The sequence below is a fragment of the Micromys minutus genome (genome assembly GCF_963924665.1).
Source record: "Micromys minutus genome assembly, chromosome: 11".
In the NCBI taxonomy this organism is placed as follows: domain Eukaryota; kingdom Metazoa; phylum Chordata; class Mammalia; order Rodentia; family Muridae; genus Micromys; species Micromys minutus.
Genome location: NC_137980.1, coordinates 49,634,075 through 49,660,997, shown reverse-complemented (window position 1 = coordinate 49,660,997; position 26,923 = coordinate 49,634,075). Strand labels below are relative to the sequence as shown.

The following is a 26,923-nucleotide window of genomic DNA, read 5'->3' as shown; positions in this document are numbered from 1 at the left end:
GTTTTTAGGCAGAGTTGGTTTCTGGTCCCCCCTCTTCCTTCTTTAAGAGCCAAGGGGTTGGTTATAGTTTGGAGTCAGATAACTTTAAAGCATGAGATTGCAAGCTAACCTCTGGGCTTTCAGTTTCAGGTTAATAAGACTAAGATAGAAATAGCACTTTTCTCATAGCTTGCTGTAAGGTGTGTCAACAAAGTAGTGTTCTGTCACACACATGACAAATGCACGAGGTGCCGACCTGCTCCCAAATAAGAGAAGGGTGCTGGAGTCAAACCCGTACTCTGGTCTCGTGCAGGTGGTATAAGCATTCTGCCTGCCGAGCTGTGCCCCTAGTCCAGAAGTAGGCATCTGAAGCAGGGTTAGAGCAGAACAGTACGCCGAATGCTGATTTGAGTAAGAATTTCCGAAAGACAGATGGCAAACCAAGGAAAACATTCACAAGATAAATGAAGAAGGTAGTTTCCTTACCTTGCAAAGATCCCTTAGAAAACAAAATTAAGGAGAGGCAAAACCAACATTAGTAAGCATGATCTCATGAGTCAGTCATGTTACCTGGCTGTGCTAAAGGAAGCCCTGGTAGCTTATGGTGTCTGACCTGCTTGTGCCCAGGAGAGTGTTTCTGAGACAGGTTAGCATTTGAATCAGGAGGCTGAGGAAAGATTACCCTCACCAGTGTGAGTGGGCATCACCCCAGCTATTGAGAACTCCAAATAATAGTGCGGAGGAGCAGGGGCCAGACAGCCATCTTTCCCTGGCCTCAGACCTGGTTCTCAGCCCTCCAAAGACTGGGGCTTAGTGTATTTGGCCAGAAGTCTAGGGCCTTTGGGCTTGCAGTGGGCCTTAGTCCCCAGTGGGACTGTTCTCCCCACCCCGCCCCATGCCTTCCTAGGTCTTCAGCTTGCAGGTGCCAAGGATAAGATTTCTGAGTCACCCAAGCCAATTCCTCATCCCACTGTATTTAGGGTATCCCTAGTTCATACACAAAGGGAAAGAATGTTGAACAACTGCCAATCAAGGGCTGTGGGGTTGTGTTTGGCTCCACCTGCCAGGTTGTCCTCACTTCTCTTGGGTAGTGAACACAGTGAGGAAGTGTGTAGGGAGACATATTTAACACTATGCATTTGCGTGTGTAAACACACGGTATGTTGTGGGGGGCTCGTGATTGAACTTGGGTCCCCAGGCTTTCATGGCAAGTGTCATCTTTACCTGTTGAGCCATCTCTCCAGCCCAAATGACATTTAACGTTGTATGTAAGATTTTCATTTGAGTCACATGTTTTATTAAGAATAGACTATAAGGAAAAAACATGCAGAAGTATTGCCAACAGCATGTGAATATCATTGCCCTTAATAATGAAAAAGAGAAAAACGTCAAACTAGAAGCTACCAAAAATACCCAGAAATGGCTCACCAGTTAAATTCAACAGCATTCTAGATAGCTGTTTAAAAAAGAAAGTCTGTGCTGGTAAGGTCAGTTATATTTGGGAACATACATGTGTATAATATCAATTCTCTGTTGAGAATGCACACTGGGTACTTTATGGGTTTTTCTTGAGAGGGCAAGACAGCGGGAAGAGAATGGGAAGAGAATGCTCGCGTAGACACTCGTGCCGTGTGTGCCGAACATTTTACCACCCGCATCCATCGCTCTCTGTTGGGATGAGCAGTAAAGCAACAGGAAGCTGCTTCCTCTGGTTCCCATGAGTTCATGAGTTTGTCTCTCAACTTCCTAAAAGCCAAGAGGGAGAGAGGAGCCTTGATATGGAAAACAAAAACGTTCCTCAGGAAAGAAACCTGTCCCTGGGGTTCCTGCCATCTTTCTCTGCCCTCGGACATGGTTCTCAGCCTTCCAAAAGGGTTCCTAGGGCTGGTCTAAGGAGGAATGTGGCTAAGGTGGAATTAAACCTTGCTGTGAGCTCGTCTATGCCGCCCGCTCTGCTGGTGGTGTGGGCAGTTGCTCTTACCTACGTGTGCCTTACGCTCCATCCAGTGGTCATATAGCAAGTTTCTGGCTTAGAATGTCCTTTCCCCTCTCTACGTAGTTACCGGGATTAAGATTTTCTATTTTGTTTTCCAGTGGGAAGCATTAGGCAGATGTCCTCTGCTCCCAGGTGTCCCATGCCTACCAAGTTGCTGTCACCTTCCTGACATACTCACAGTGGTTGTTGATCTATACTCTACCCTGAAGGGGATCCTTCAGGTTAAGGGAGCCTGTTGTTTGGAGCCCTAAGCACTCACTTCTTGCACATGCAAAGCCAAGTAGTAAACACATCTGTCATCTGAAGTTGGGATCATACAGACCTCTGGCACCAACTAGTGTAGGGATGAGCCACTTTGCTCTCGACCTGGGTTTTTCCATCCGTGCTGAGAGTGGGTGATCACAGACACTGCATGGGAGCTGTCTGATGTTCCCTCTCTTTTCCTTCTGTGGCTGTCAGATGCCTTATAAATATATATACATGGAGGTTGTTCCCAGCTGCTGTGCTGATAATTTCAAAGTTCCAGGCCTGAGTATATGGGATTCACTGCATTCCTTGTGGCTCGTCTCATGCCTGTTCACCAGCTGCTAAGGAGAGCCATCTTGGCTGCTTGTAACCTGGTTCTGCCTGTTCAGCAGTCTGCTTCTGACTCTGGGCTGGGTGCTATACCCAGGGTATGAAGGCATTAAAAAGATATCCAGAACATAGAAATGGTCTGTTTGGGGCCCACCATCAGCTCTGGCTGTTCATATAGAGAGCCTGCTGCCTTCCCATTCATTTATTTGCCATGGCTTCCCAAAACACTGGCTGTATACGCCAGACTGGAATGGGAGCTGGGGGTAAGCAGAAGCATTGAGCAAAGCAGACTGGAGTCTTGTCTTCAGGCCATGTCTGTTCTAACTGAAGGGAGATGGTGACCCAAGTCAGTAAACATGCAGTGTGTGATGAAGGGGGGGTGCTCAATGAGACTCCAGGACTACCCATGCTAGAGCTATGCATTTTCAAACAGGGTGGACATCGAGTCTGGTGGAGAAGATTGAGGCCCCTAAGAGTAAGCACGGGGTACTGGTGAGGGAGGAGCAGTCAGGCAGAGGTCAGGAGCCATTGCTGAAGAAACATCTGGGTCTTCTGTGAAGACTGTGCCCGTGGGCAAGGATGGAAGCAAGGACACCTGCTAGCAGGCTGAGGCGTGTTGTGGGCGGTGATGAGAGTGTGTCGGACTAGAGTGGGGGACAGTCGTGACGTATAGAGCTGGGGTCACGTCTGAAGGGAGAACTTGCAAGGTGACTCCATGAAGGATCTGCTGAGGAGCTTGAGAACCTTGAGAACCTGGTTGCTGTGCGGTAAATGGAGCAGACTGGGTTGGGAGGGCAGGGTGTTGCTGTAGGCTCGGGAAGATGGCCACACCTGTCAGACAGCTGTGTGGGGAAAGCTGGAGACTGTGTGACTCAAATGCACATTTAAAAGGCAGGACTGGTTATAGGTTCACGTCTGTGAGTCTTACCATGTACATGGTTTCCAAAGACTTAAGGCAGGATGGACGCAGCTCTGCAGATGTCTGAGAACAAAGGAGTCTGGTTTTATCCTGGGGGCATGTAGGGCAAGTGTTTGGTTTCAATCAGGACTAGGGCCTGACCTGCATATTTTACATACCAAAGCAGACCTAGCCTCCAGGTTCTTCCAGCATCCCTCAGTCCCTACCTGGCATAGCCTTCCCCCAACCCTGAACTTGCCAGCCCAAGGGCTGGGCTTGCCCTTCCCCCAGAGGCTCCTCCTCTTTCTTTACTTCTTTCTCCTTGTGCACATTTCTTTTTCTTTCTCTCTTCCTCCCCTAACCTGCCTTTCCCCATAGTGACTTCCCTGGCCTTGGTCCTTGGGGCTAATAAGCTCACAGTTTCTCAATAAACCTGCCTTTAATATAATCTAATCTGGTTTGAATTAACTCATTTTACTAGGGTGGAGAAATAACCTATCAGATAGTGCCAAAACTCAGGAAAAGTTGAGTCCCCAGCCCAGTGGCCCTGGTCTTTCCTGGCCACATGGGGACTATTTCTTTATCCAGTGAGTACCCATCCACAGCTACTGCTCTGGGTCCAGGACCCTCTGGGCTTGCTGCTGAATTGAGGCAGTGCCAGAGCTAGTGTCATTCTAAACAGAGGCCAGGTCTTTGTTTTGGGGGAACTTTTGATACAGAGACCTCTTATTTGAAGTGACCGCTGACAGTGATTCAGTAAGGATCTATCCAAGCACAGGGTGCCACAAGCACACGTGGGATGCTTCCCAGTGGGCCTTTGCCGTTCACAGTCACAGAACTCAGAGCTCTGAGTGGCATCTGCATGTGAAAGTGCTCCTCAGTTGCCAGATAGCTGTTGTCCATGCTGAGCAATTTTTCCCATTTAGTTTTATTGAATTATTAAATTATCTTACTTGAATGGGTGCTTTACCTACATGTATGTGCCTGGTGCTTACAGAAGAGACAGCGTATCCAGTGCCCTTAACCACTGACCTGCCTCTTCAAGCCCCCCTTTTATTGTATGTTTACATGCGTATATGCCAAGTATGTGTGGGTGCCTGATGAGACCACAGAAGGTGTTGGGTACCATGGAGCTGGAGCTACAGGTGGTTGCCAGCTACCCATGTGACTAAGAACCGAACCCTGGTCTTTGGAAAGAACAGCGAGCGCTCCTTCTCCAGCACCATCAATTTATTTCAAAATTAACTTGGTCATTTCCTTCTAAGTAGGTGACCTCCTTTCCGAGGTCACTATTGAAGGATTTTTAAATGGGGGTGGGTGTGCTCACATGTGCCGGCCTTGGTGCAGGGGTAGAGCTGGGTGTCCGTCCTCATGGTGTGCCTTGTCTGAGACAGGGTCTCTTGTTTGCGGCTGCATGTGTCAGACAGCCCTCCTGGGAGCTTCTGGGGATCTATCTTCCTGTCCCCTCCTCCTATCTCTATGCAGAAGCCCTGGGGTTACAGACATGCCCTACCATGTGGGGCTTTCCTGTGGATTCTGGGGCTATGGACTCGGGTTCTCATGCTTGAACAACCGCCCTTTACCCACTGAGCCATCTCTCAAGAATTTTTTGTAATGCTTGAAGAAAAAACTGTCTTCACCACCGACGCCTGTGCCGTATCCTGTGGTTGTCCTTCTGCAGGGCTGCAATAGCAGTTTCTGAGGGAGCCGCTGAGCTGCAGAGGCACAGGAGGGTGACACAGTGTGCAGTGCTTGCTTCCCAGCTCCCCTCAGCATCAAGCTTAGCGCAGCAGAGTTTGGGCACCATCGCCCCACGTATTTCATTCCAGGGAAGTTACAAGGCAATTTGAGAAGTGACAGACATTTGTTATTTATCGTTCACTCATGTCCTGACGGTGTTTGTATTCTGTTCATGGGTCATTTCTGTAAGTGGGGGATTAGTTTGAGGTTCTGTTGTGAACAATACAAGTCAATTAATTCCCGGCAAGATAGAAATTCTCACCTCCCTTTGGTCCCCTTGCTCACTCTGTCCTTGAGGATGTCATCCTTCTGACTGTATCTGCGGCTCACCAAAATCACTTCGGTTTTCTGATGACACCGTTGACGCTCTTGTCTTATTAATCAATAGTCTCAGTCAGCGACGCCTCCTTTCGCCTCCTCTGATAGAGCAGACGGGCCTGAAGAGGTAGTAATTACTGCTCTGATCTCAGCGTGTTCTCTTCTCTCCTTCCCACCCCAGAGCATGTCTGTTCGATCCTGGCTTCCCTCCTGCGCAACCTGAGAGGGCAGCAGCGGACCCGGCTTCTGAATAAATTTACGGAGAACGACAGTGAGAAGGTAGGTGACCGTGACCGTGCAGATGAGGCCAGGAGCAGAGTGGTGTGGAGACAGCCCCTCACCTGAAGGTGCTGGTGCCAAGCGCTTCTGCCCCAAAGTACCTTCTCCAGCATGTGGTCTGTTGCATCGACTCTGGAAGGTTCTTACAAGTCTCCATGCTTGTATTCAGTGGACTTCCCTTGGGGTGCAACACCTCCTGAGTGGCAGCAGTGGAGACGTGCAGAGGGTCAGGGTGTGGTGGGTGCACAGCAGCCTGGTGATTGAGAGCGTCAGCAGAACATTGAGGACATTTGGATTCAGAGGTCTGTGGTTGAGGCTGGTTTTGCTACTTTCAAGATACATGGGCTGCAGACATGGCTGAGCGAATAAAAGCTCTTGCCACGCCAGCAGAGAGTCCAGACTTTAGATACCCAGAATCCATGTAAACACTGGACAGGCGTGGCCGCCACCTGGAATCCCAGCACTCAGAAGCCAAAGACAAACTGGCTGACTGGTAACCTGGTTAGCCAGGGTCAGAGAGCTTTGGCTCAGCAAGAGGCTTTGCTTCACTAAGCAAAGGGGAGAGCAAGCAAGGCCTCAGGTGGCCACCTGCAGAAAGGTGTGTGCTGCTCTGAGCCTCTCTTCCCCCAGCTGTAAACTGGAGACAAGTGTGGGGAGTCAGGATGGGGTGGTTAGATGGGCCCTCACTGCCAGGTCAGTGGTTCTCAACCTCCCTGACGCTGACACCCTTTAATACAGTTTCTCGTGTTGTCGTGACCCCCCAGCTGTAAATGTTTTTTCATAGTTACTTTATAACTGTAATTTCTGTTATGAATCGTAATATAAATATCTGATAAGAGACCCCCATGAAAGGGTTGTCTGACCTTTCCAAGGGAGGTTGTAGCCCACAGGTTGAGAAGCGCTGCTCCAGGCAGTGCTGAGAAAGACAGACAGGGCTAGAGAAGGACAGACAGGGCTAGAGAAGGAAATGCGGCGCAGCCCCAGGTGGGCTGTGGAAGCTGGTGATGATGCTGAGTGAGAGTGACAGCACTTCATGTTGTCATTTCACGTCCCGAACCAAAAGAATTGGCCAATAGCAGCAGCAGCCATTGCACTGTGAAGCTGCGGTTACCCTGGTGTCCCTGTCATTCACGTTCTCAGTAGGAAACTGAACCTTAGAGACACCGTGAGACTTGAACCTGTGCCATAGGCAGTTCCATAGGACTAGAAGGAAGGCTGAGTCCCCTTCTAACTCACAATAGCTACATTCCGGCCTGTAGGCACAGTAGGGCTGGGGCAGTCGTCAGAGGGTCCTGTTCTGCCGCTTCGAGTCCACCTTCAGCTGTCTGCGCTGCCCAGTGACAGTGTCCCCAGCACAGAGCATCTCAGCAGGCACAACCGGGTTCCAGTCTCCACACATTTGTAGGAGTGGGATCACTTCCCTGTACCTGATCCGGTTTTCCATGGTTTAAGGAACTCGTAGATGTAGAGACATGTGTAGGGAAATGTAGAAAGTCACCAAGTCACCATTAGCTGCCAAGGGTTGGGCTGGGGTGCGATCTGCCTGGGCTGTCAGTGGCTGTGTTGTTGGAGCAACATGATATCAGCTCCTGTGCAGAAAAACACAGCTTTCCAGAGAGCCGTGGTGGTGCCAGCCCAGTGGATAGGTCAGACGTCTGGCTGGCGGCACGGCAGCACTTTCTGTCCTTGAAGGTCTTGGGGAAAATGAACCTTCCCAAGCCCACTCCGTGTCTCCAGGCTGTGTTCCAAGATGGCTCTGCTAAGCTGAAAACTGACTCAAGTTATTTCTGAACAGACGTCAAAGTCTTTCTTAAAGTTGCTGAAGGAGTTTTTCTGGCACTCTGTTCCAACTCAAAAGCAACTAAAAAGATTTTACTCGGGCATTTTATACATATATATATATAGTATTATTGAAAAAAAAAAAGATCAGCTCTGGGGCAGAATCTGAACATGAAAGGTTTCAGTTGGAAAAAAGAAATCTAAGTTCTAAGTGAATATCAAGTATGTAACTTCAAGCACCTTCTCTCTGCAAGAAGGGCCTCAAATGTTTACTTATTTATTTGCTGTTAACAACTAGAATTCTTGGGCATCCCAGAGGGGCCGGCAAAGGGGCCACAGAGGGGCCGGTACTCCTTTGTGTCAGGGCACATGTCCAAGCTGATGCATGCTGGGTGAGTGCTGTGTTCTCAGCAGCACTCTCTCTGCTCTGAGCATGTCCCTGATGTCCATCCCCACGTCAGATGCAGTGGTGTGTAAGCAGTGTCTCTGAATAAGGCTGTGTGCTCTTCCCTCCTCACCCCTACTTGTGATTCTCTTCCAGGTTGACAGACTAATGGAGCTGCATTTTAAATATCTAGGTGCAATGCAGGTGGCCGACAAGAAGATTGAAGGGGAGAAACATGTACGTAGCCCTGCCCACTTCTTGACAGTCCCTGACACACTCCATCCGGTCCTTTGTGTGCCTCCTCTCTACATAGGACAAGTGGGGCACATGTGCACCTGCATCCAGGGGCCACCTAATGTCATAAGGACAGAGCCGAAGGCTGCCGTGGTGTGCCTGTATGTTAGTTACTATTGTTGATTTGACCAAACGCCTGACAGGCGATGGAGAGAGGAGTTCGTGGTGGCTCACACTCTGCAGCTGTATAGTCTGTCTATCTGTTCATAGCCATTGCAGAAAAGGCTTGAGGCAGCCTGTCACATTGCACCTGTAGTCACAAAGTGGGAAGAGGCTAAGATGCTGGTGCTTAGCTTCCTTTCTTCTCTATTCTGTCTGAGGACCCCATGGAATGATGCAGGTTCTGCCTTCTGAAAACCTCTCAAACTCATACCCGGGTGTGTGTTTTCACAGAGGGTCCAAATCCAGTTAACTGGAGATTAATAGTCACAATGTAACTACCCGTCTACAAGTGGTGAGCTTTTAGAAGATGTCGGACTGGCCAAGGTCATCCTCGGAGTCTGGGACAAGATCTAAGACAGGCACAGCTCTCAAAAGTGCCCAAGGACAGTGCCAGGGCTTGGTACCGTGGTGAACTAGTTGTCATTGTCCTGAGGAAGTGGGGAGATATGATTCTAAGGAAAGGAATCCCAGAGTGGGAGAGCAGGAGGAAGCTGGAAAGTCAGTAGATCCAGCTGCCCATATGCAGAAGGTATATGGAATAAAGGCTCTACCCATTTCTGTGGCCAGGCCAGGCCCTAGGCTGGAGTACCTGGTCCTGTGTTCTGGTCCTGAGGCTTGCTGAGGATGCCTGCCATGGGTTTCCTTCTCGAGGGGCCGTACTTACTCTTCTGTTGGCTGCTGTCCTTCTCTGCTTCTCTCTGCCCCTGTCATTCCATCTCCAGACCTATGCCTTACTCAGTACACATCTTAAGTAGAACAAGTTTTCACATTTGCCTATTGTCCAGTCTGACCTACAGACACTCCCCAGGGTGTAGCCATAGTGTAGTGTGAGCCCAGATTTCCTTTGATCTTGATTTTCTGGATCTCTCAGTTCTCACCTCGCAGAGACCCTCGGCCTCGGATCCTCTCTAGGGGGGGTGTTTGGCACGCACCCCAGCAGTCAGCAAAACTCTGCTCCACTGCTCTGCACAGCCAGGCTGGAGCTGGGGTGAGCGTGGGGGCCTGAGACCTGTTTGCCACTTCCACCCTCCCACGAAGCACAGATCCGCCTAGGCAGAGCAGTCGATTGTGACTGTTCCATTTCCACCCTCCCACGAAGCACAGGTCCGTCTAGGCAGAGCAGTCAATTGTGACTGTTTCACTCCTGAGACTTGCCTGTGATCTCTAAGCCCAGTCAGTGCTCAGAGGTTTGGCTGATTGATTGAATTGATTGATAGGGACTTTCTTCTTCACACAGAGATCTAGCTGCAGATACAGGCTGAGTCTGTAAGCACTGAGCTGGGCTAGGTACCTGGGCACGCTCCTCATAGAACCTACTGGAGCAGATACACCGTCTCAAAGTTACTACCAGTCGCGGCTTGTCACTTCCTCATGTGGCTCCTGGGTCCCTTTAGTTTAATGTTTCATTTAGTGACATGCCAGGTGCTTTGTTAGAAGTGGGGGTACACCAGGAAGAGCAGTAGGCACTCGAGTGTTGGGAGCAGCGTGCATGTCGATGTTAGGGTCCTTGGTGTGCTTCCCCATAGACGATCCATTGTCTGCATTGAAGAGGGTGTGGAATGGGTCAGCACTGAGGGAGAGTGACGGCTGCAGCCCCACCCCCAGCCTCCGGCATGCCGCTGTGTGCCACCAACTCAGGCCTTGCCATTCGCTGACAAACAGCCGTCTCCTTGGTGCCAAGGCCGATTTGCTGGGCAAACATTCCAATGCTATTAGTGCTCAGCAGCCTCATGCTACTCCGAGAGCCAAGGCAGGAGGGGCACATTGGTGAGAGGCATCTGCTGCCAGCACTTGGGCTATCTTGGCAGATGAAGCCACCCCAAGGATGTTGTGTCACAGAGCAACACAGCCTCCCTTTTACCCCTTCCTCCTGTTGTCACGAACAGTGGTCTCCCACTCGCAGTACATTCTACCACCAAGTGGGAACTCCGAAAACATTGCTGATGTAGACACTTTCTAAGGCATTGGATGACAGCGACCCTCACATCAGTAAGAAATGAGTGTCTAATATTTTACTGAGCCTGCAAGGATACCCACTCTTGATGACAGAGTTAGATGTTGGCTTTTCAGTGTCTCTAAACCTAACCTTTGCCCGAAAACCTCCATTTCTCTGAGTGCAGTGCATTTCCATGTGGCTTTCACTTGACCAAGATTCAATGGAGAGAATCCAGTCACTTGGCAAATGTTGATCAGACTCCTGTTCTGGGCCAAGTGCTGGACCAGGCACTGACCAAAGACAGTGCCAACTAGAAACCCAAGTATGGTGTGTGCTGCTGAGGAGGGCCAGGGATTCAGAGGGCAGCTCAAGCCACCCTAGCAACCCTGATTCTTCCACATGCGCATCAAGTAGGGATGGGGCTTTTCAGTCTCCAGCCAGGGAGCTGGGCTCAGAGCCAGGCTTTTCCCTGGCTCTCTGTTCAGGACACAGCCTCCCTGCCCTGGCCTGTTTGTGTTTAAGGTGTTTGACTTTTTATGCTTGGAGAAATCGGGTAGATAGTAGTGCCGCAGAAGCAATGCTACACCCAGCACAGGGGGCAGACAGAGAGCCTTTGCTTCGTTTCTCTGTTGACCCCCAGAGTTCAGTGTCTGCCTCCCTACACCTCCTGCAGGGTCCCAAGGTCAGATCTCATTATGTACGCGTCTTCCTGAGAGAACTACTGGTCCCTGGCATAAGCCCATCCCTCCATAGCTGGTAGGCAGTGTGTTTGTTTGCCTCCTTGTGCCTGTCTTTCTTGTGGTTGGGTGGTTGGTTGGTTGTTTTTTGTTTGTTTGTTTGTTGTTGGCTTTTTGTTGTTGTTGTTGTTTGACAAGGTTTCTTTTTGTGTTGCTCTGGCTGTCCTGGAACTCACTCTGTAGAACAGTCTGGCCTTGAACTCACAGAGATCCACCTGCCTCTGTCTCCCCATTGCTGGGACTAAAGGTGTGCACAGCCACCACTGCCCCAGCATGGTCTCTTAAGAGTTTTCACCCTGAGCCTGAGGAAGGGACTGATCCTTGAGGAAGCTCATTGTCTGCCCTGGGTGTAAGAATGAAGGGCTCTCACTACCTCCACATTGTTCGTAACTTTCATTTCTGCCTGTAATGCTTAGTTTACAAACAACAACCCCTCTCATTGAAAATACTTAAGTCCACACAAGTAGATTCTAATGTAACTGCAGCAATATCATAGCTTTTGGTTGGTGGTGGGTCTTGTTTTGTTGCTTGCGGTTAGGAATGGAAGCCAGGGCCTTTCACAGCCGGCAGATGCTCTCCTGTCGAGCAGCATCGCCAGTTCTGCGCTCAGGAAACACATGCGCTTAGAAGCATGTATGGGACACCTCCAGCACTGGGTTATTTATGTACTTCCAGTTCATACTATATCACTACAACAGTGTGTAGCTGGCAGCGTGTTGTCCATGCCTTGGGCTGGTTCCAGCTGTACTCGTATCCTTGAGATCCAGAGTGGAGCTGGGCACACCCCAGGGGCTCCTGGTTAACAAGATCTGAACTTTTAAAGGCCGTGTAATGCTTCCAACTCTTCAGCAGCAGCCCTCGTGAGGAGTAAATATCCAGGGTGCTTGTCTCAGCAGATTTCACTGGGCTCCCCAAACAGGCTGCAGCCCAGAAAAGACCAGGATCCCTGTGGGTTCAGAGTACAGAAGCTGCCTTCAGAAGCAAGTCATAATTAGATAGGTGCTGGCAGGGATTTCTAAAAGAGGGAGGAGAACCTTAGAGAGAAGCTTTTCTTTCTTAGTTCCTGGGAAAATTATACTCAGCAGGTTTATTCAATAAAGTGTTCTCACCACATACTTCGCACCGTAATGACTTACAAATTGCATGCTAATTTTGCCACAGTTAAATCATTGCAGGCTTTATCCTGCAAAGAAAAAGATGGACTCTGTAATGAAACAGTATCCACAGGACTTGATATCTTAAGCAGACTGGCTGTTTCTTCAGCATCCAGAACGGGGTGCAGGGTAGATGAGCGTGTGGGGTGCGTGACCCTGAGCACCAGGGAGAGATCTGGCTTCCACTGTTCTTCTGACTGTGCGAGGAGCTGGCAAAGCAGTCTTTAGAAAAGAGAGTGCATCCTGCTGAGAGTTTCTCTCCACTCATCTTTAAACCAGTGCCTCAGACTTCTCAGCCAGGGAGTCTGTCAGCAGAAGCTAGTGGGAGAGGGGAGGGCTTCATGGTGTCTTCTGCCTCCAGCTTCCCTCTGTGGATGTCCACGGTTTCAGTCACAGCCCCTTTGGTGTCTCCTGCTTCTCTGACAGTCATTTCCAATCAGTCACTGGAAGAGAAGTCCATGGGTCTGAGTTGGGGATCTGCACCTCTGGGCTTGCCTTCCAGCGTGCACTGCCTTTTCCCTTTCTGAACCTGAATGCTCACTCTCACCTCCCTGCCAACTCCCAGACCTGTTGTAGGGTTTTTTGAGGGTCAAGGCTGTGCCAGGGCCTCCCGTGTATAGAGTGCTCCTGGATGCCTCTTATAGGCTCTTATGGCTCATTGAGTGCAAACCCAAATCATGGGTTCCATGTGAACACCCTAGGGCCCTGGAAGCCACCTGCTGCTTCGTGCCACATATCCACCAGACAAGCCACCTGCTGTGGCTCCCATCTCATCACTGCCATGGGCTGCACCTCAGGTGACCATAGCCACTTCCTTAACTTTCACCCAGCAGCCCCTAACCAGTCTCCTTAGCTCTATGAGTGTGCCCTGCGGGTCTTTCTCACCCTTACCCAGAGAATCTCAGATCCAAGGCTAAAACACCTGCTGGACACTTGCCCATGGTATCTGCACCATCTCTTCTGTGCTTCCTTTGCTTCCTCTGGTTGCCCCTTGGAAGCCTTCAGGACTTAGGTGTGTAGACAGTCATTGGATGTATGAGTGAGTGAGTGAGTGAGTGTGTGTGTGTGTGTGTGTGTGTGTGTGTGTGTGTGTGTGTGTGTAGCAGCTGCAGTAGTATTACTTTCCCTCAGTTCTTAGCGAAATCCATCCCTGAGGATGCCCGGAGCTTCTCCTTGGTATCTAAGCTCATCTGCAGCACAGCTTGGGATGGAGATGGGAGACTTGGTCACAGGCTCTGGCTCTGCCTCCAGCCTTTGGATCACACCACACCTCCCTTGAACTCCTTGCGTGGCTTCGCTCCCCGGGGGGAGTGTGAGTGGAAGAACGCTGACATTGCACTGTGGGGCCCAAGCATGGACACTCCCCGGCTTCAGAGAGGAGGCTGGTCGTCAGAATTGTCACAAGTGGCTCTGGGCTGCGTGGTGGTCCATCTCTCCTCCAAACCAGTGGAGTCCTCACTGGTAGAGTTTGCTTATACTCTCTCTCCCAATAGAATTTTCTGATAATACCTGCTCTGGTGGGAACTCTGCTTCTCAGTACTGGTTGGCAAAATGAGCAGTTGGGTATTTGGGGGTTTGTTTGCTTATTAGTTTTTAGGGGAAAGAAGGCACCACAGAACCAAGGAGCCTGGTTTAGGCAGGGTTCAGCACCAGCTCTGCCACACACACAGTAGGAAGTGCCCTTTGTTGTAGGAGGAGTGAGGCTGTTTGAGGGAACCTGGCACACACACACACACACACACACACACACACACACACACGTGTGTGTACTGTGTGTCGTCAGCCTCTTCCCTATGACTGGGGCCCTGGCCTGAGAGCCCTGGTCTGTTAGGCATGCACCTGACCCCAGATTCCTAGACTGCTTCCCAGCCTCAGCTTCTGTGATCCACACCCTGATTTAGAGGCCTTTGTTTGGGGCATTTACATCCCTCTTGTCTCCAGTTACCACTGCCAGTTGAGGCTACATGTGGTTCACAGCCACCTCTTTATGAGGTCCCCTTCCCTCAGCCAGAGACGGCTTACTACCTGTCAGGGCAGATTAGAAATGCCATCCTCAGAGCACTCCAAGGGCTTGTGACCAGACAGGCAAGGGAAACTGGTGGTTTGCTTGTGTTTCCAAAGACAGATTAACATTTAAAGTGGAGATGCACTGAGAGAGCCCACCAGCCTGCAGTAATAGCACCTTGACGCTCCACATTCCCCTCCGTGGTGTCTTTGGCGATGAATCTGTTTATTTTAGCAACCCTCCGACAGGCTTATGCTGCTGGGGACTGCAATCTGTTCCACTTACAGTGTACCGTTCGCTCAATTACCATCTAAGATTTTATCCCAGCCCTCGTGTACAGAGTGAACAAAACAAAGCCTAGCAGGGTGTCTGCTCACTCTGTCTCCCAAACTGAATGTGGAATCTTCTGATCTAGCGCTAGTCTCTCCTCCCCCACCCACCAGGCTTTCACACGGCCTCATGTGTGCCAGCCTAGCATTAAACTGCCGTGTAGCCGAGGATTGTCCTCAGTTTCTGGTCCCTCCTCTCATTTCTAAGTGTCGTCTTCACTGGGAGAAAGGCAGGCCAATAATCCCTATGTCTAAAGCACCCGGTTTACACTGCATCCCATATAACTGAAGGACAGTGCCCAGGCGTTCATCTCCTGATGCTGGAGTGGGTTCGTGTTACTGAGACGTTTTCTCTTTTATGCCATGAAAGGGCGTACAGGCTTGGAGGCCAGTGTGTGGATTTAGTCAGCTCTTACTTCTTGGGGTTCAGAGGAGGACATGTTCATCCAGGGCAGCCTGGCTCAAGAAACTGTCCCTTCTGCTGGAAGGGAACAGACTAACGAAAAGGCGTGGCACCAGGGAAGCGTGCTGGACTGCCCCACTGAAGGAAGGGCTGCAATGGTCACGTGATGTGTCTCAGAATCCCTACCCCACCCCACCCCCAGAATCTGAAGGTGAAACCTGCTGCCCGTACCCAGCAGGGACCACACAGGACAGAGGGCAGTCACTTTCACCTCCATGCGGAAGGCTTTGAAACTCCATGTGCAGTCCAGTGCATGTGTACACTTGGTAAACGGGGTGGCAAGTGCACCCGGACTCTTGGAATGTCTCTCTAACAGGCTCGCAGAAGAGCACTTGATTTGCATACCCAGGTTGTTTGTGAATTATCTGCCCAGTGCAGTGGCAGACCCAGGCTCTGTGTGTTTGTTGTAGGGAGGTTTAATTTACTTATGGGAGGGTGATCTGAATGGTTAGTTGCCATGCCCTGCTTGGGTGTTAATGTTTGGCTCCAGCACCAGGCATTTCTTGAACTGGCTCCCGGATCACCACAACCCATCAGCCTAAATCCACCCACACAGCCTCAGACAGGCAGGAACCCTGACACCTGGGTAGGAAGGTATCTGAGCCCAGGGTGATCTGTTAGCTTAGCACCTGTGCCAATGTGCTAAGGGAAGGCTGGGCTGCAGGGTAGACTGCAAAGGCGCTCGCTGCGCTCTGGTCCCTGTCCAGTCATTCTTGAAATGTGCCCCACCTGCCGGAGGGCTTTGTTCAGTGTATCTCGACTGCCTATGGGTTTGCTTGTGTGTCCTTAGAGCAAAGTCATTGGCATGCCTGAGACCCTGCATCGCTACGGGATCCGTTCACCAGGAAAGAAATTGGATGGAGAAGCTCACAGTGGACATTTTAAATCCTTAAGTTTCTGTATTTCCTAGACACAGCTGTACAGCTTGGGCTGTGCTGTGTGACAGTCATTTGGGAGTCTCAGGCAGCCTTGAAGTGTCTGTCAGATGTTGACTTCATGGCATCAAGATGCTGGCTAAACACATCAAGTTCTTATCTTGGAATCAGTGTCTTGGAAAATCAAGAAAAGGAGTTGGAAGTTCATTTATCAGCCATAAGTTACCTGTGCCCACATAGCAAGGCCAAGGGTAGAGAAAGACAGGGGCTTGCTGTTCTGAATCCTTTGCGAACAGAACAGAGCAGGGGGGAGGAGCAAGAAAGAACCGGGCCCAACCTTACTTGCTTCCTATCTGAGTGACGTAGAAACTGTGTTGTTGTTGTTGTTGTTGTTGTTTCCCCTTCAGCAGTAAGGACATGCTTGTGTTCTGTGTCCCCAAACCCACAGCCCAGAACTGTAACCAGCTAGAGGTGCCATCCCAAAATCTCGGGCTCATGGCACGACACGTTCTGTGGTACTTCTGAAACTGCTAGTGTGGACGCCGGGCTTGGGAAGCCAGCCTGGCTCGGCACAGTCAGTGATGGCGGTTCCCTTCCCAGAGAAGTGCTGTTGTCTTCTCCCAGACCTGCACTTTCAGGAAAGAGAGCGGGGGACAGGTGGAGCTTGTCTGTGTCGCTCTTCTACAGAGCAGCATGGAGGAGTCTGGGGACATAGTGTCTCGTCCAGGTAAAAAGTCAGGTTGTAGGGTAAGTGTCAGGAAGTAAGTTGAGGCACCGGGCCACTGAGAGGAACACAAGCAGCTGGCCCAGCCTCTTGGTGGAGCCCTGGGCTCTGTATCATGTCTGTTTGTTCTTCTCAACTCAGTGCCTGCTGGTCTGCATCCCAGAGCTGCCAGCCTGGCCTTGGGTGGTAGCCCTTCTTGAGCTGGTCTACCATGGTGTGTAAGAGAGTGCCTGACACCAAGAGGCACCTCCAGGGGCTCGGCTGCTCCCTTCTGTGGGGGATGATCGAGCAGCGACCACTGTTCCTATCCCATAATAATCTGTTAGAACTAATGTGAGCTGATGGTTACTGGGAGGTCACAAACCAAGCCACTCCCCTGCTCCCTCCCTCTGCCCTATCCATGCTGGCACTCCACCATTCTGCTCCCCCAGGCCCAGCAGGCTGGCCTCTCCTCACCACTGTTTCTAATCGTTCATTTTGTAGTAGGCTGGTTTTTGTTTTGTGTTTTGAGAAAGGGTCTCATTGTATAGACCAGGCTGGCCTCACCAGAATCACAGAAATCCCCTGTTCTTGTGTCTAGAATGTCCTGTCCGTCAGATTCCAGCTCAGAGGCACAGCCTCTCCCAGTTGCCTCAGGTCTTGTCCGGCCTCTAGGTCCTGCAGGATTCATGCAGGGCACATGCCCTGTATCTGTGCTGTCTTCAGAACGGTCGCTCCTGTGGTAAGCTCCTTACACTGTGAGAGCCTTTGCAGTCCCAGCTCAACCGGCGCAGTTAGGTGTGGATTGGGGATTCCAGTCCCTCCAGAAGCCTCCTTCCTTCCCGTTCCTCCTCCTTGTCTGTTTTTCTTCCTGTCTTCTCTGCCTTAGGGTAATATTTCTTGCTCCTAGATATCTACTAAGGCCAGGTCCTGAGGCGTCCACTGTTACTCTTCTCCACAGAGAGGTGGACAAGTGTCCCCCTCCTCAGGGAGTCTGTATTCTGTTAACAGGCAATTATGAATAATGAGCAATCTCACCTTCGAGTACCTTGGTTTCCGATTTGTGCAGTGGGATTAATAATCCCTTCCCTCTCCCCTTTAATTTTGCTCCTAAGGAGATGTGTGTATAATAAGACCTTAAACTCTATGGTGAGGTAGAAATGCACAGTATGGGCACCGGGGTGCTTTTGTGAATGATTCCTGGGCCTCCCCACAGAGCAGGAAGTTAGGATCTGAATGAGAATGAGGCTCTCGAGCACAAAACTGTGACGTCAGCATTAACAATTACCGAGAAGTTGGCGACGTGAGGCTGAGGATTCCTGGTGGTGATCCCCTGGCAGGGCAGCTTGCAGCCCTCTGCCTTGTAGACAGGCCTTTAGGGACGAGATGAAAAGTAGCCCTTCGGTGCTGCAGGTTGGCCCCCCGGGTAAATAAAAAAGTGCATTGTCTGCGACTAAGTGGTCTCTGAAGGGCTCCTGCTGGAGATTGACGGCCATGCCTAAGCCTTACAGTTCTAGTGTCCCCAGGGCTCCCACAGTGATAGGAGCCTGTGATGTCAGAAGGAGCCATGGCCATAAAAATAGCCAGGGAATTAGGAAATGGGCCATTGTCATCACAAGTGAGAGCCCAGAGCCTGCGTTTTAGACTGGCCCTCAGCGAAGCAGCCTTTTTATCACATTCACCCTGAAGTCAGCTCTCCGCATACATGACCACAGTGTCTGTGGCGGAGGTGCATGGGGAGAGGTCATGGGGTTTGGAGGAAGGAACAGGCAGTAACCCTAAATGATCAAGGAAGGCTTTGTAGCAGAGGTTGCTTAAAAACAGTATGGACTTGAGGGACATTCAGGGTCCATGTCGGGGGCGAGAATTCTCCCAGCAGTCCGTGCTGCTTTGCCACAGCGTGGGGGAGGGGTGGTCAGTAGGAACTGCTGTGTCACAGGCCGTGCATGGGGGGCTATGGTGTGTGCATGGTGTCTCTAAGCCTGTTCCGTTTGCGGAGGCTTTATTAAAATAAGAACTGGCCGCAAAGGAAGAGGGTGCAGACGGTCTGGCGGGTCTTGGGGAGCCTGTCATCACTTCAGAGTGTAGAGGGACGACGGACTGAGAAACAGTGGGGCAGTTGTATCTTGTCGCAGATATAACAAGCTAGGGGACACATATGCCAGTGCTGTTCTCTGGACACTGGGTGGCCGGGGAGAAAGGGGCTAGTTCTTGTGATGGAGAATGGAGGAGTGCCCTGCAGCGAAGTCACGCCAAGAGTGGGTAGGCTGAGTAGCTCATTCCCTGGAGAGGAGAGACGGGCAGACTCAGAAGCTGTGGGGAAGAGGGGAGGGGTGGGAAGGAGGGTGGAGGTAGACCAGAGGATTCCATAAAGAATGGACAGACACGCAGACATGATGGCTGTGTACTCGTTCCCTTTATGTGGTTCATACACGTCAGTCCTGTGCCTTGTCCTCGTCTACAAGTGTGGCATGTCACACACTTTTTACTGTTTAATTTCTGTTTTAATATGTGTCTGCGAGTGCATTTGCATGTGTGCACATGTGTGTGTAGAGGTCAGAGGTCCACATGTCTCCCACATCACTCTCTGAAACATGGCCTCTCCCTAAACCAGGTTAGACTAGCTGGCCAGTGGGCTCCAGAGCTCCTCCTGTGTCTGCAGCCGTGCCCCAGCCCTGGTTCCAAGTGTCCACCCACGTGCTAGCATCTTCCTTAGCTGCCAGAGGCACTTTACCCACCAAGCCTCTCCTCAGCCTCCAGTTAAGCATTTTCTAAAGCAAACTAAGTTTTAACCAGACGTGATGGCATATACCTCTAATCCCAGGAATTGGGAGGCAAAAGCGGGTGGAACTCTGAGTTCAGGGCCAGCCTGGTCTACACAGTGAGATCCAGAATATAGGGACCCTGTCTCGGAAAATCAAAACAAAATGAAACCCCTACATTTTAAAAACGATGAAAGCAGATACTTGCTGTTTCTCTTCATCTTTCCTGGGGTAGATGCAGATGAGTGGGGTCGTCTTGGCCCCAGGTCATCAGAAAGGAAATCTGAGCTTTGAGCTTGTCCATGAGGCAGGCATACCAGGGAGATGCTTCTGGACAGAGGGACGAGGGCTCTCCCCGCTAAGTAGTGCGTCTTTGTGTAGTGTGACCAGACTGCAGACTCATCCTTTGCCTCTCGGAGTGCAACCCACCCTTACCCAGTGTTTGCTTCCAGGACATAGTGCGACGTGGGGAGATCATAGACAACGACATGGAGGACGAGTTCTACCTGCGGCGCCTGGACGCCGGGCTCTTCATCCTGCAGCACATCTGCTACATCATGGCGGAGATCTGCAATGCCAATGTCCCCCAGATTCGCCAGCGGGTTCACCAGATCCTGAGCATGCGTGGCAGTTCCATCAAGATCGTCAGGCACATCATCAAGGGTGAGTTGGGTGCGGCTGGGTTGTATCTCTAAGGACCACTCAGGCTCGCTGGCTCCCATGAGTGTCCCCAGCAACTGGTACCTCAAATGTTCTGGACAGAAAGCACAAGTTCCTCTGCACTTCGCTGTGCCATGTCATCTGCGTAGAGCACAGACAGTGAACCTGTCGCCTGTCTCTCCCCTTCTAGCATCACAACCCAAACACACAGATACGAAGTCCGAGGGCTTCTAAAACGCACATAGCGTGGGGAGGTGGCTCAGCCAATAAAGTGCTTGCCTCACATAGCACGAGGACTTGAGTTCAGATCCCCTCCACCCATGTGCAAGGCCTGGCACACGTCAGCAGGTGGGGCCGGGAGGAGCCTGGAGCCTGCTGGCCAGACAGTCCAGCTGAACTCATCAGTTCAGGTTCATTGAGAAAGGCGCCCAACTTTAACCTGTGGCCTCTACATATATATACAAGCATGCACTCACACACAGAAAGGTACTCACACATTACACTCTCACACTAAAACCACAACAGAGCACAAAATAAGGACATGGTTCTTGACCACAGAGTAGCTCCGAGAACGAGGACAGGACTAGAAGCCACTGTGGTTCTGCAGGCTCTGAGGTGCTGCTGACCATTCCAAGTGAGCTTTTCTTCTTTTTCATTCTCGAGGACATCTCCCCAGTGCTCCAGGGTCTTTTTCTGGACCCAACCAGGCTAGAGTAGCTCCAGAGCGGCTTCTGGTCAGCCATTGAGCCTCAGTCACAGGCAGACTGTCTATACTGAGCTCGGGCTGCAGGAGCAACATAGGCCACTAGTGTCCCACACTGACTGGGACATGATGGGCTTAGATGTCCAGGATGATGACACAGTCCTGGGTCGGGTTGGTAGGGCACAGCCAGTCTTCCTCCTGGAATGACCTGCACTGCTTTCGTAAGCAGCTGGGCTACATTGACTGAGGTTTTGCATCTCAGTTGCTCATGGCTCCTTCCAGGTAAGGGGAAGGAAGATGAAGGTGTGGGACCAGCTCCAGCTGTGCCTCCAGGCTCTGCGATGGCTGTGTTACCTCAGGAGGAGACCCAGGCTTTGTATACCGTGGGGTGCAGGAGGTGGCTGTGCCGGTTGATGAGGACTGTTCCAATCTCAATAAGCTCAATAAATGGTGGTCATAAAACATTAAGTAATTACGCTTGTCGCTGCCATCAGTGAGGCTCAGCTGAAGGCCTGTGGGAGGCCTTGAAAGAGAAGTGACATGAAGCTGGTCTGGGGGCTCAGGCGGCGACATTCCAAGAGGAAAGAACAGTGTGAGTGAAGGCGCGGGGCTGGGAGCCATATGCTTGGTGCAGCCCTGCCAGGCTGCAGGCCCGGCACCCACGGTGTCCATTCTGATGATGGACAGTTGTTCTGAGGCCTTAGCATCTGCTCCTCTCCGAAGAGAAGGTGGGGTGGCCCTGACCCTGTGGGGGACCCTGGGTGTTCCCTTCAGTCTCAGAATTCACTAGTATGAGCCAGCTTCCTCTGGGGGAACGGGGGGTGACTGCATCCCCAGCCTGTAAGTACCATTTACTTCCAGTGCCTACATGCTCATTTAGAGCTTTTGACCACCCTCGGCTCTGCTGTTTTGCTTCCAGGCTTCTCCCCACACCTCCATCCCTTTAGTCAAAACAGCAAGCTTTTAGGAAGGGAAACGTGTTGGTAGCAGCTTGAAACATAGTAGGTAGATATTTTCCTTTCTGAACTGCTCTGTGTACACCTTAGGTCATTCAAAACATCCCGTTCAAGCCAGCCTCTGCCACCCTCTGTGCTGGCTCACCCAAGGTGCTGACAGCATTCTTCACCGAGGGTCTGGGCAGCTGCTCTCTGCTATGGCTTCCTTCCCCCACCTCTGACCAGACCCCACACCCTCCTTCCAAGCCCAGTTCTCTAGCAGTGACCACAGCTAGCCCTGCAGGAAGTCCCGCCCTCCTGCCTCCTGCTGCTGTGTTGAATCTACCACTCCTCTCCATCTGTATTCCTCCCAAGCCCTTCATCACAGTCAGTAATTGTCTTTATTTATGTGTTTGTTTACTCATTTGATCTGTCTCACATTAAAATGGAAGCACCACGTTGCTGACTCATTCGCCATGTCTCCTAATTCCTGGGGCAGTGGCTTATAATAGGACCCCAACAGTGTTTGAACACTGCTTATCCAAGCCCTCCTCCATAATGGTGATGATGTCTCCTAGGATTCCTCCTGGCTCTTTAGGTGCTAGCGATGCAGTGTCCCCAGTACCTACCCTCACGGAGGATGCAGATGGGTCCGTTGCATTTCAGTCACTCGGTGGATACTGCTCTGGCCCAGATCTGCCTCTAGTGCAGGAGAGAGAGTGTGTTCCTTCGCCTTGCTGATCACAGACATAGCGTACTAAGTGCCACCTAAGAGTTGTAAACGTGGAGCTAAGGGGCAGCAGACAGGCAGACGGGCAGTAAGCGACCCAAGCATGTCCAAGCAGAGGAGCAGGCATCGGGGATCTGGACCAGATCCCAGCAGATGAAGCAGTGGTATTGTGGCAGGTTATGAATTCTTTGGGTTCATAGCAAGCGTGGGATACGTGTAGTAACATCACCTCGTTTGCCAGCAGCCTGTAGACACCGCACTAGAGATCACAGGAGATGGTTTGGATATTTGAAGCCATTGGTGTGCGGTTGACGGTAGTTACAGCAGGGAACTGGACACCACATTACCTCATCAAGAAGGCCTGCAGCATGGTGCTGGCCTTTATAATAAAAGGGTCTCAGCCCCTCCTGCAGGCCGCCCTGCCCCTTACATGGCGGGGAAACCTCTGTGCCCTGTGATCCAGAGCCTGGACCCTATCTATGACCCCACCCCTTACCGGGTGCAGAAGGACCCTCAGGGCCTGTCACTTGGCAATATGAGGTCAGTGTTGAGATTAAAGGACAGGCAGTAAAAACACGAAGCTGCCCTGCTCTCCTCTCATCCCTGCCTCTCCCCTACCCATCACCATGGAACTGAGTGAAGAAACAAAGCCTCATAAAGAACACCAGCTCATCACTCTGTCCTCTTTGATTTTAATTTTGTTTTTCAGTTTGGGTGGCTTCCTTTTTTTTTTTTTTTTTAACACACTAATTAGATGAGAGCTTCTTTCTTTGATTTTATGGCCTACATATTTCCTAAGTTTTGCTGGCAGGATGACAGCTGATGTATCCCTTGAGGTCGCAGGAAACCGCTGATGAGGCAGGCCCAGCAGGGGACTCTCCCAGGGCTTTTAGTCCCCTTTTTCATGGTTTCCCCCTCCTCTTCTGTTGGGGGTGCCAAGAGCACCGGAATAATTGATGGCTCATTAAAGCCCTGCTTTCTGCAGACTGCTTACTCGGCGCTCCCTGGTCCAGCCAGCCCCAAACAGGCGGACAGACCTGAAGACCACAGGACCTTGTAGGAACTGAGACAGGCCGGTCCCCCCGTGGGCTCCTCAGGATGGTGGTGGCTTCCTGCCTCCACCCTTGACACCTGCCACAGAGCAGGGCATGTTCACCAGAGTGAGCTGTGTACCAAAGTGGCTTCTCCGACAGAAATCCAGCAAAGGAAGAACAGTACCTCACTGACACACATACAACACACACATGCTCTTAGCCACCCTTCTTGGACTTTGTTGTCTTGGTTTTAGAGGTTTGTTTTGCTTTCTTTTTGTTTTATTTTTTGAGAGAGGGTCTCCCTCTGTAGCCCCAGCAGACCTTGAACTTGTGATCCTCCTGCCTCAGCCTCCTGAGCAGCCGCGATTACAGGCCCATGACACTAGGCCAGGCTTAGCCACACTTTTATTATGTGTTACCTGTGGTCGTCCAGCAGCCCTAGAATGCAGAATGACCTCTGAGCACATACGGGTACCAAGACTACCGGAGTCAAGCGGTGCCACCCGTGCCCGTGTCACCCGCTGCCTGTTGAAGGCTGAAGTGTGCGAGAATGTGCTCAGTACATGGGGCCCTTTCTTCCTTGGCCTGGGGCTGGCAGCAGCCTCCAGACAGTGACAAGTGGGGCTTTACCAGCCAGCTAAAGTGGCCACGTGGCCCATCAGCGCCAACAGCGATTTCCTTTCTCAGAAGGTATCCTTAATAAGTTCCCCTGGCCCGGCAAAATGTCCTTCTAAAGCGTGACGCCAACCCCATTGTTGTCAAGCAGGCACTATGAACCTGAGAGCCCCGCCTTAGCAGCTTGTGTCCTGTGTTTGGTGTGTGTCAGTGAGGTCTTCAGTATGGAGATGCTGGCCTGCCCATCCCTCCCTCCTCCATCCTGCATCTCATAAGGAGCTCTGAGTAAGCTGCACGCACTGGTCCAGACCCCTGCCTGGAAAACAGCTTTCTCTTTGCCCTCCCCACACCCTCCCTCTCCCTCTCAACATAAACAGAACAGCTTGTATTCCATGTCTGTGTGGTAAACCTGCTGTCTAAAGTTTGCTTTAATATTTATGTGTTCAGCACTGCTGCCTGGGTTGGAACTCCATCAAAGCCCTTATTCTAAGAGCCTTTCAAATGCTGTGAAGGTAGAAAGGGCGGTGATGTCTCCCTCTTTCTAGCCCACCCCTCCTTCCCTTCCCTTTCCCTGGTCCTCCATCACTCTCTTCCCTATGCCAGAGTGCTCCCTTCAGCCAGCATCCCTCCTCTTCCTTTCACACACAGAGAGAACTCTCCCCAAGACCTCTGGGAGGAATCTGTTCAATATTTATCAACTGCTGCAGCAGCTGAAACAACCGGCAGTAGCCAGCACCAAGATCTGCTCTAACCAGCACTCCAGAAACAAAGGTGGAGGCTGTAGGAGATGGTGGGGAGCCTGCTCTGGGGATGTTCCCTGTGGGTCTCTGCCCAGTCCCTGCCCTTGGCTTGCATGTGTTTTCTGAGAACTGCTCTCAAGTGCCCAGCCACCCCACCCCTGTTCCAGCCACGGAGGCCCTTCAGCCCAGCCGTGCACCCAGGCCTGCCCTATAGAACAGCTTTGGGAAGCGCGAGCAGATTTTCCCTGGTGGTTAGGAGCACACAAGTATTACTTTGGTTGCTGAATGACACTTTGGGGACCAGCCTCACCCCTATTTCTTTCCACTGTTGATTCTGGGTAAATTCCCCGAAAGCCACACTTAGGCAAGTCGCCTTCTAATTCTTCACATCCTTGGGTGCTTCTCTGAGCAGGACTGGCCCTTCCACCTGCCTGTGGTTTGTCCACATCTGTAGAACCAGACACCAGTAAGTGTCAACGTTCCCAGAGTGTGTCTCATCAGCCAGCCTTGCCTTCCCTACCACAGCCTGATTGAGAAACCTGCTAAAGTGGCCATGGGCACAGGGCATTCTCAGCCTTGGCAGTGACAGCTCAGCAGAGGGTATCACACAGACTTGCTCTCTGTGCTCTGCATCTGGGATGAGATCCCTCCAGAGAAGTAACTCGGAACAGCCATTGAGAATTGAAACAGAATGGTCACACTGGGACAGGAGAGGATGTGAGCCTAAGTTAACGCCCCCAGAGCTCAACACCCAAGCAGGATGTGCTGTTCGACACCCCAGCCCTGGACAGTCCTCCACTGATCTCTCTGGTCCTCTGAAAGCCTCCCTCCCACAGTTCCTGGCAGCCACCGTGTATTTTTGTTTACATCTCGTTTCTTACTCTCACTGAAAAGTAGGCATTGCGGAAGCAAACCTTCTTCTTGATGTACTAGGGACTGAATGCAGGGCCTTGCTCATGGCAGCCAAGTAGTCTAGCACTGAGACACACCCCCGGGGTTTCCTATTTCAGCAGCAGAATGGGCTTCAATCCTTACATTTCCAGGATGTTTTCCCATGATTCCATGCTGTTGACTTGTCCCCACACTGCAAAGCACAAACTAGAGCAGAGCATACATTGCCAGTTTGTGCTACTATAACAAAATGTCTGAGGCAGGACACTTTATTATAAAGAAAGATTTATTTTCTTAATGTTCTGGAGGCTGGGACATCCAAGATCAAAGTTGGTCTTTGCTGTATGAGAGAGAGACAAGCCAAGAATGTTGTCTATCCCCATGTGGCAGAACAGAAGGCTCTTATTGTCCCCAGAGACCCGTGAGAGTCACATCACATCCCATTCATACAGGGGGTGGGGCCACAGCATGGACGGATGAGGGATGCAGATGTGCAGACACGTTAATGCCCACTAGGTTTGTGTTGAGTGACGGCATGAAAGATACAGACATGGGGTGGGAAGGTGAGTCAGACCCTTCCCACAGAGCCTCCAAATCACAGCTATACCTGCCACCACAGGCTCAGAAGCCTCAGGCTCCTTGTTGCAAATGAAGATTTGGGAGCAGTGTGGAGAGACACAGTTCAGGGGACCACATACATGGTCCAGCCTAACTCACCCTGTCCTGTCCTTTTTCTCTAGAGTACGCAGAGAACATTGGAGATGGCCGGAGCGCTGAGTTCCGAGAGGCCGAGCAGAAGCGCATCCTGGGCTTGTTGGAGAACTTCTAGAATGCTAGGCAGAGTGTGACAGCCGCAGACCCCAGGCTCCCTCCTGGAAACCATTTTTACAGTTGTATGGCTTGAACAAATTAAAGCTAGTTTTGGTATCCTGGGGCTGACATTGTATGCGCAAGCTTCCCGCCAACCCTGTCCGAACTCCTCCCCAGTGAGCACAGGCATACCAAGGAAGGTCAGACAGGCCGGGGGTGACAGGAGCGCCTGGTGTGGGTGGTAGGAGCTGTTAGTGCACAGCCGTCTGAACAGGCTGTGGGGCTGCAGGGCACAGGGGTTGCCCCCACAGCAGTCCCAGTCCATTGCAGTCCCAAGGCTTCTGGTTTGAAATGCCTCGATTGGCAGGTCCGTAGAAAAACACAGAGCTGTAGCTGCTTGGAGCTCAGGAGCCAGGGAGTGGAGGCGAGAAACGG

The 26,923-nt window shown here is 51.3% G+C and overlaps 1 protein-coding gene across 1 annotated transcript in view; it reads left to right on the top strand.

Moving 5' to 3' along the window:
* Positions 1–26,571, top strand: part of CTNNBL1 (catenin beta like 1) — a 148,584-nt gene extending 122,013 nt beyond the window's left edge. The window contains exons 12-15 of the mRNA XM_080924946.1: positions 5,689–5,786; positions 8,107–8,187; positions 19,823–20,033; positions 26,419–26,571. Of these exons, the coding sequence (XP_080781072.1) occupies positions 5,689–5,786; positions 8,107–8,187; positions 19,823–20,033; positions 26,419–26,507 (479 nt within the window). The 3' untranslated portion in view covers positions 26,508–26,571. The remainder of the gene's footprint in view (positions 1–5,688; positions 5,787–8,106; positions 8,188–19,822; positions 20,034–26,418) is intronic.
* Positions 26,572–26,923: the final 352 nt, after the last annotated feature.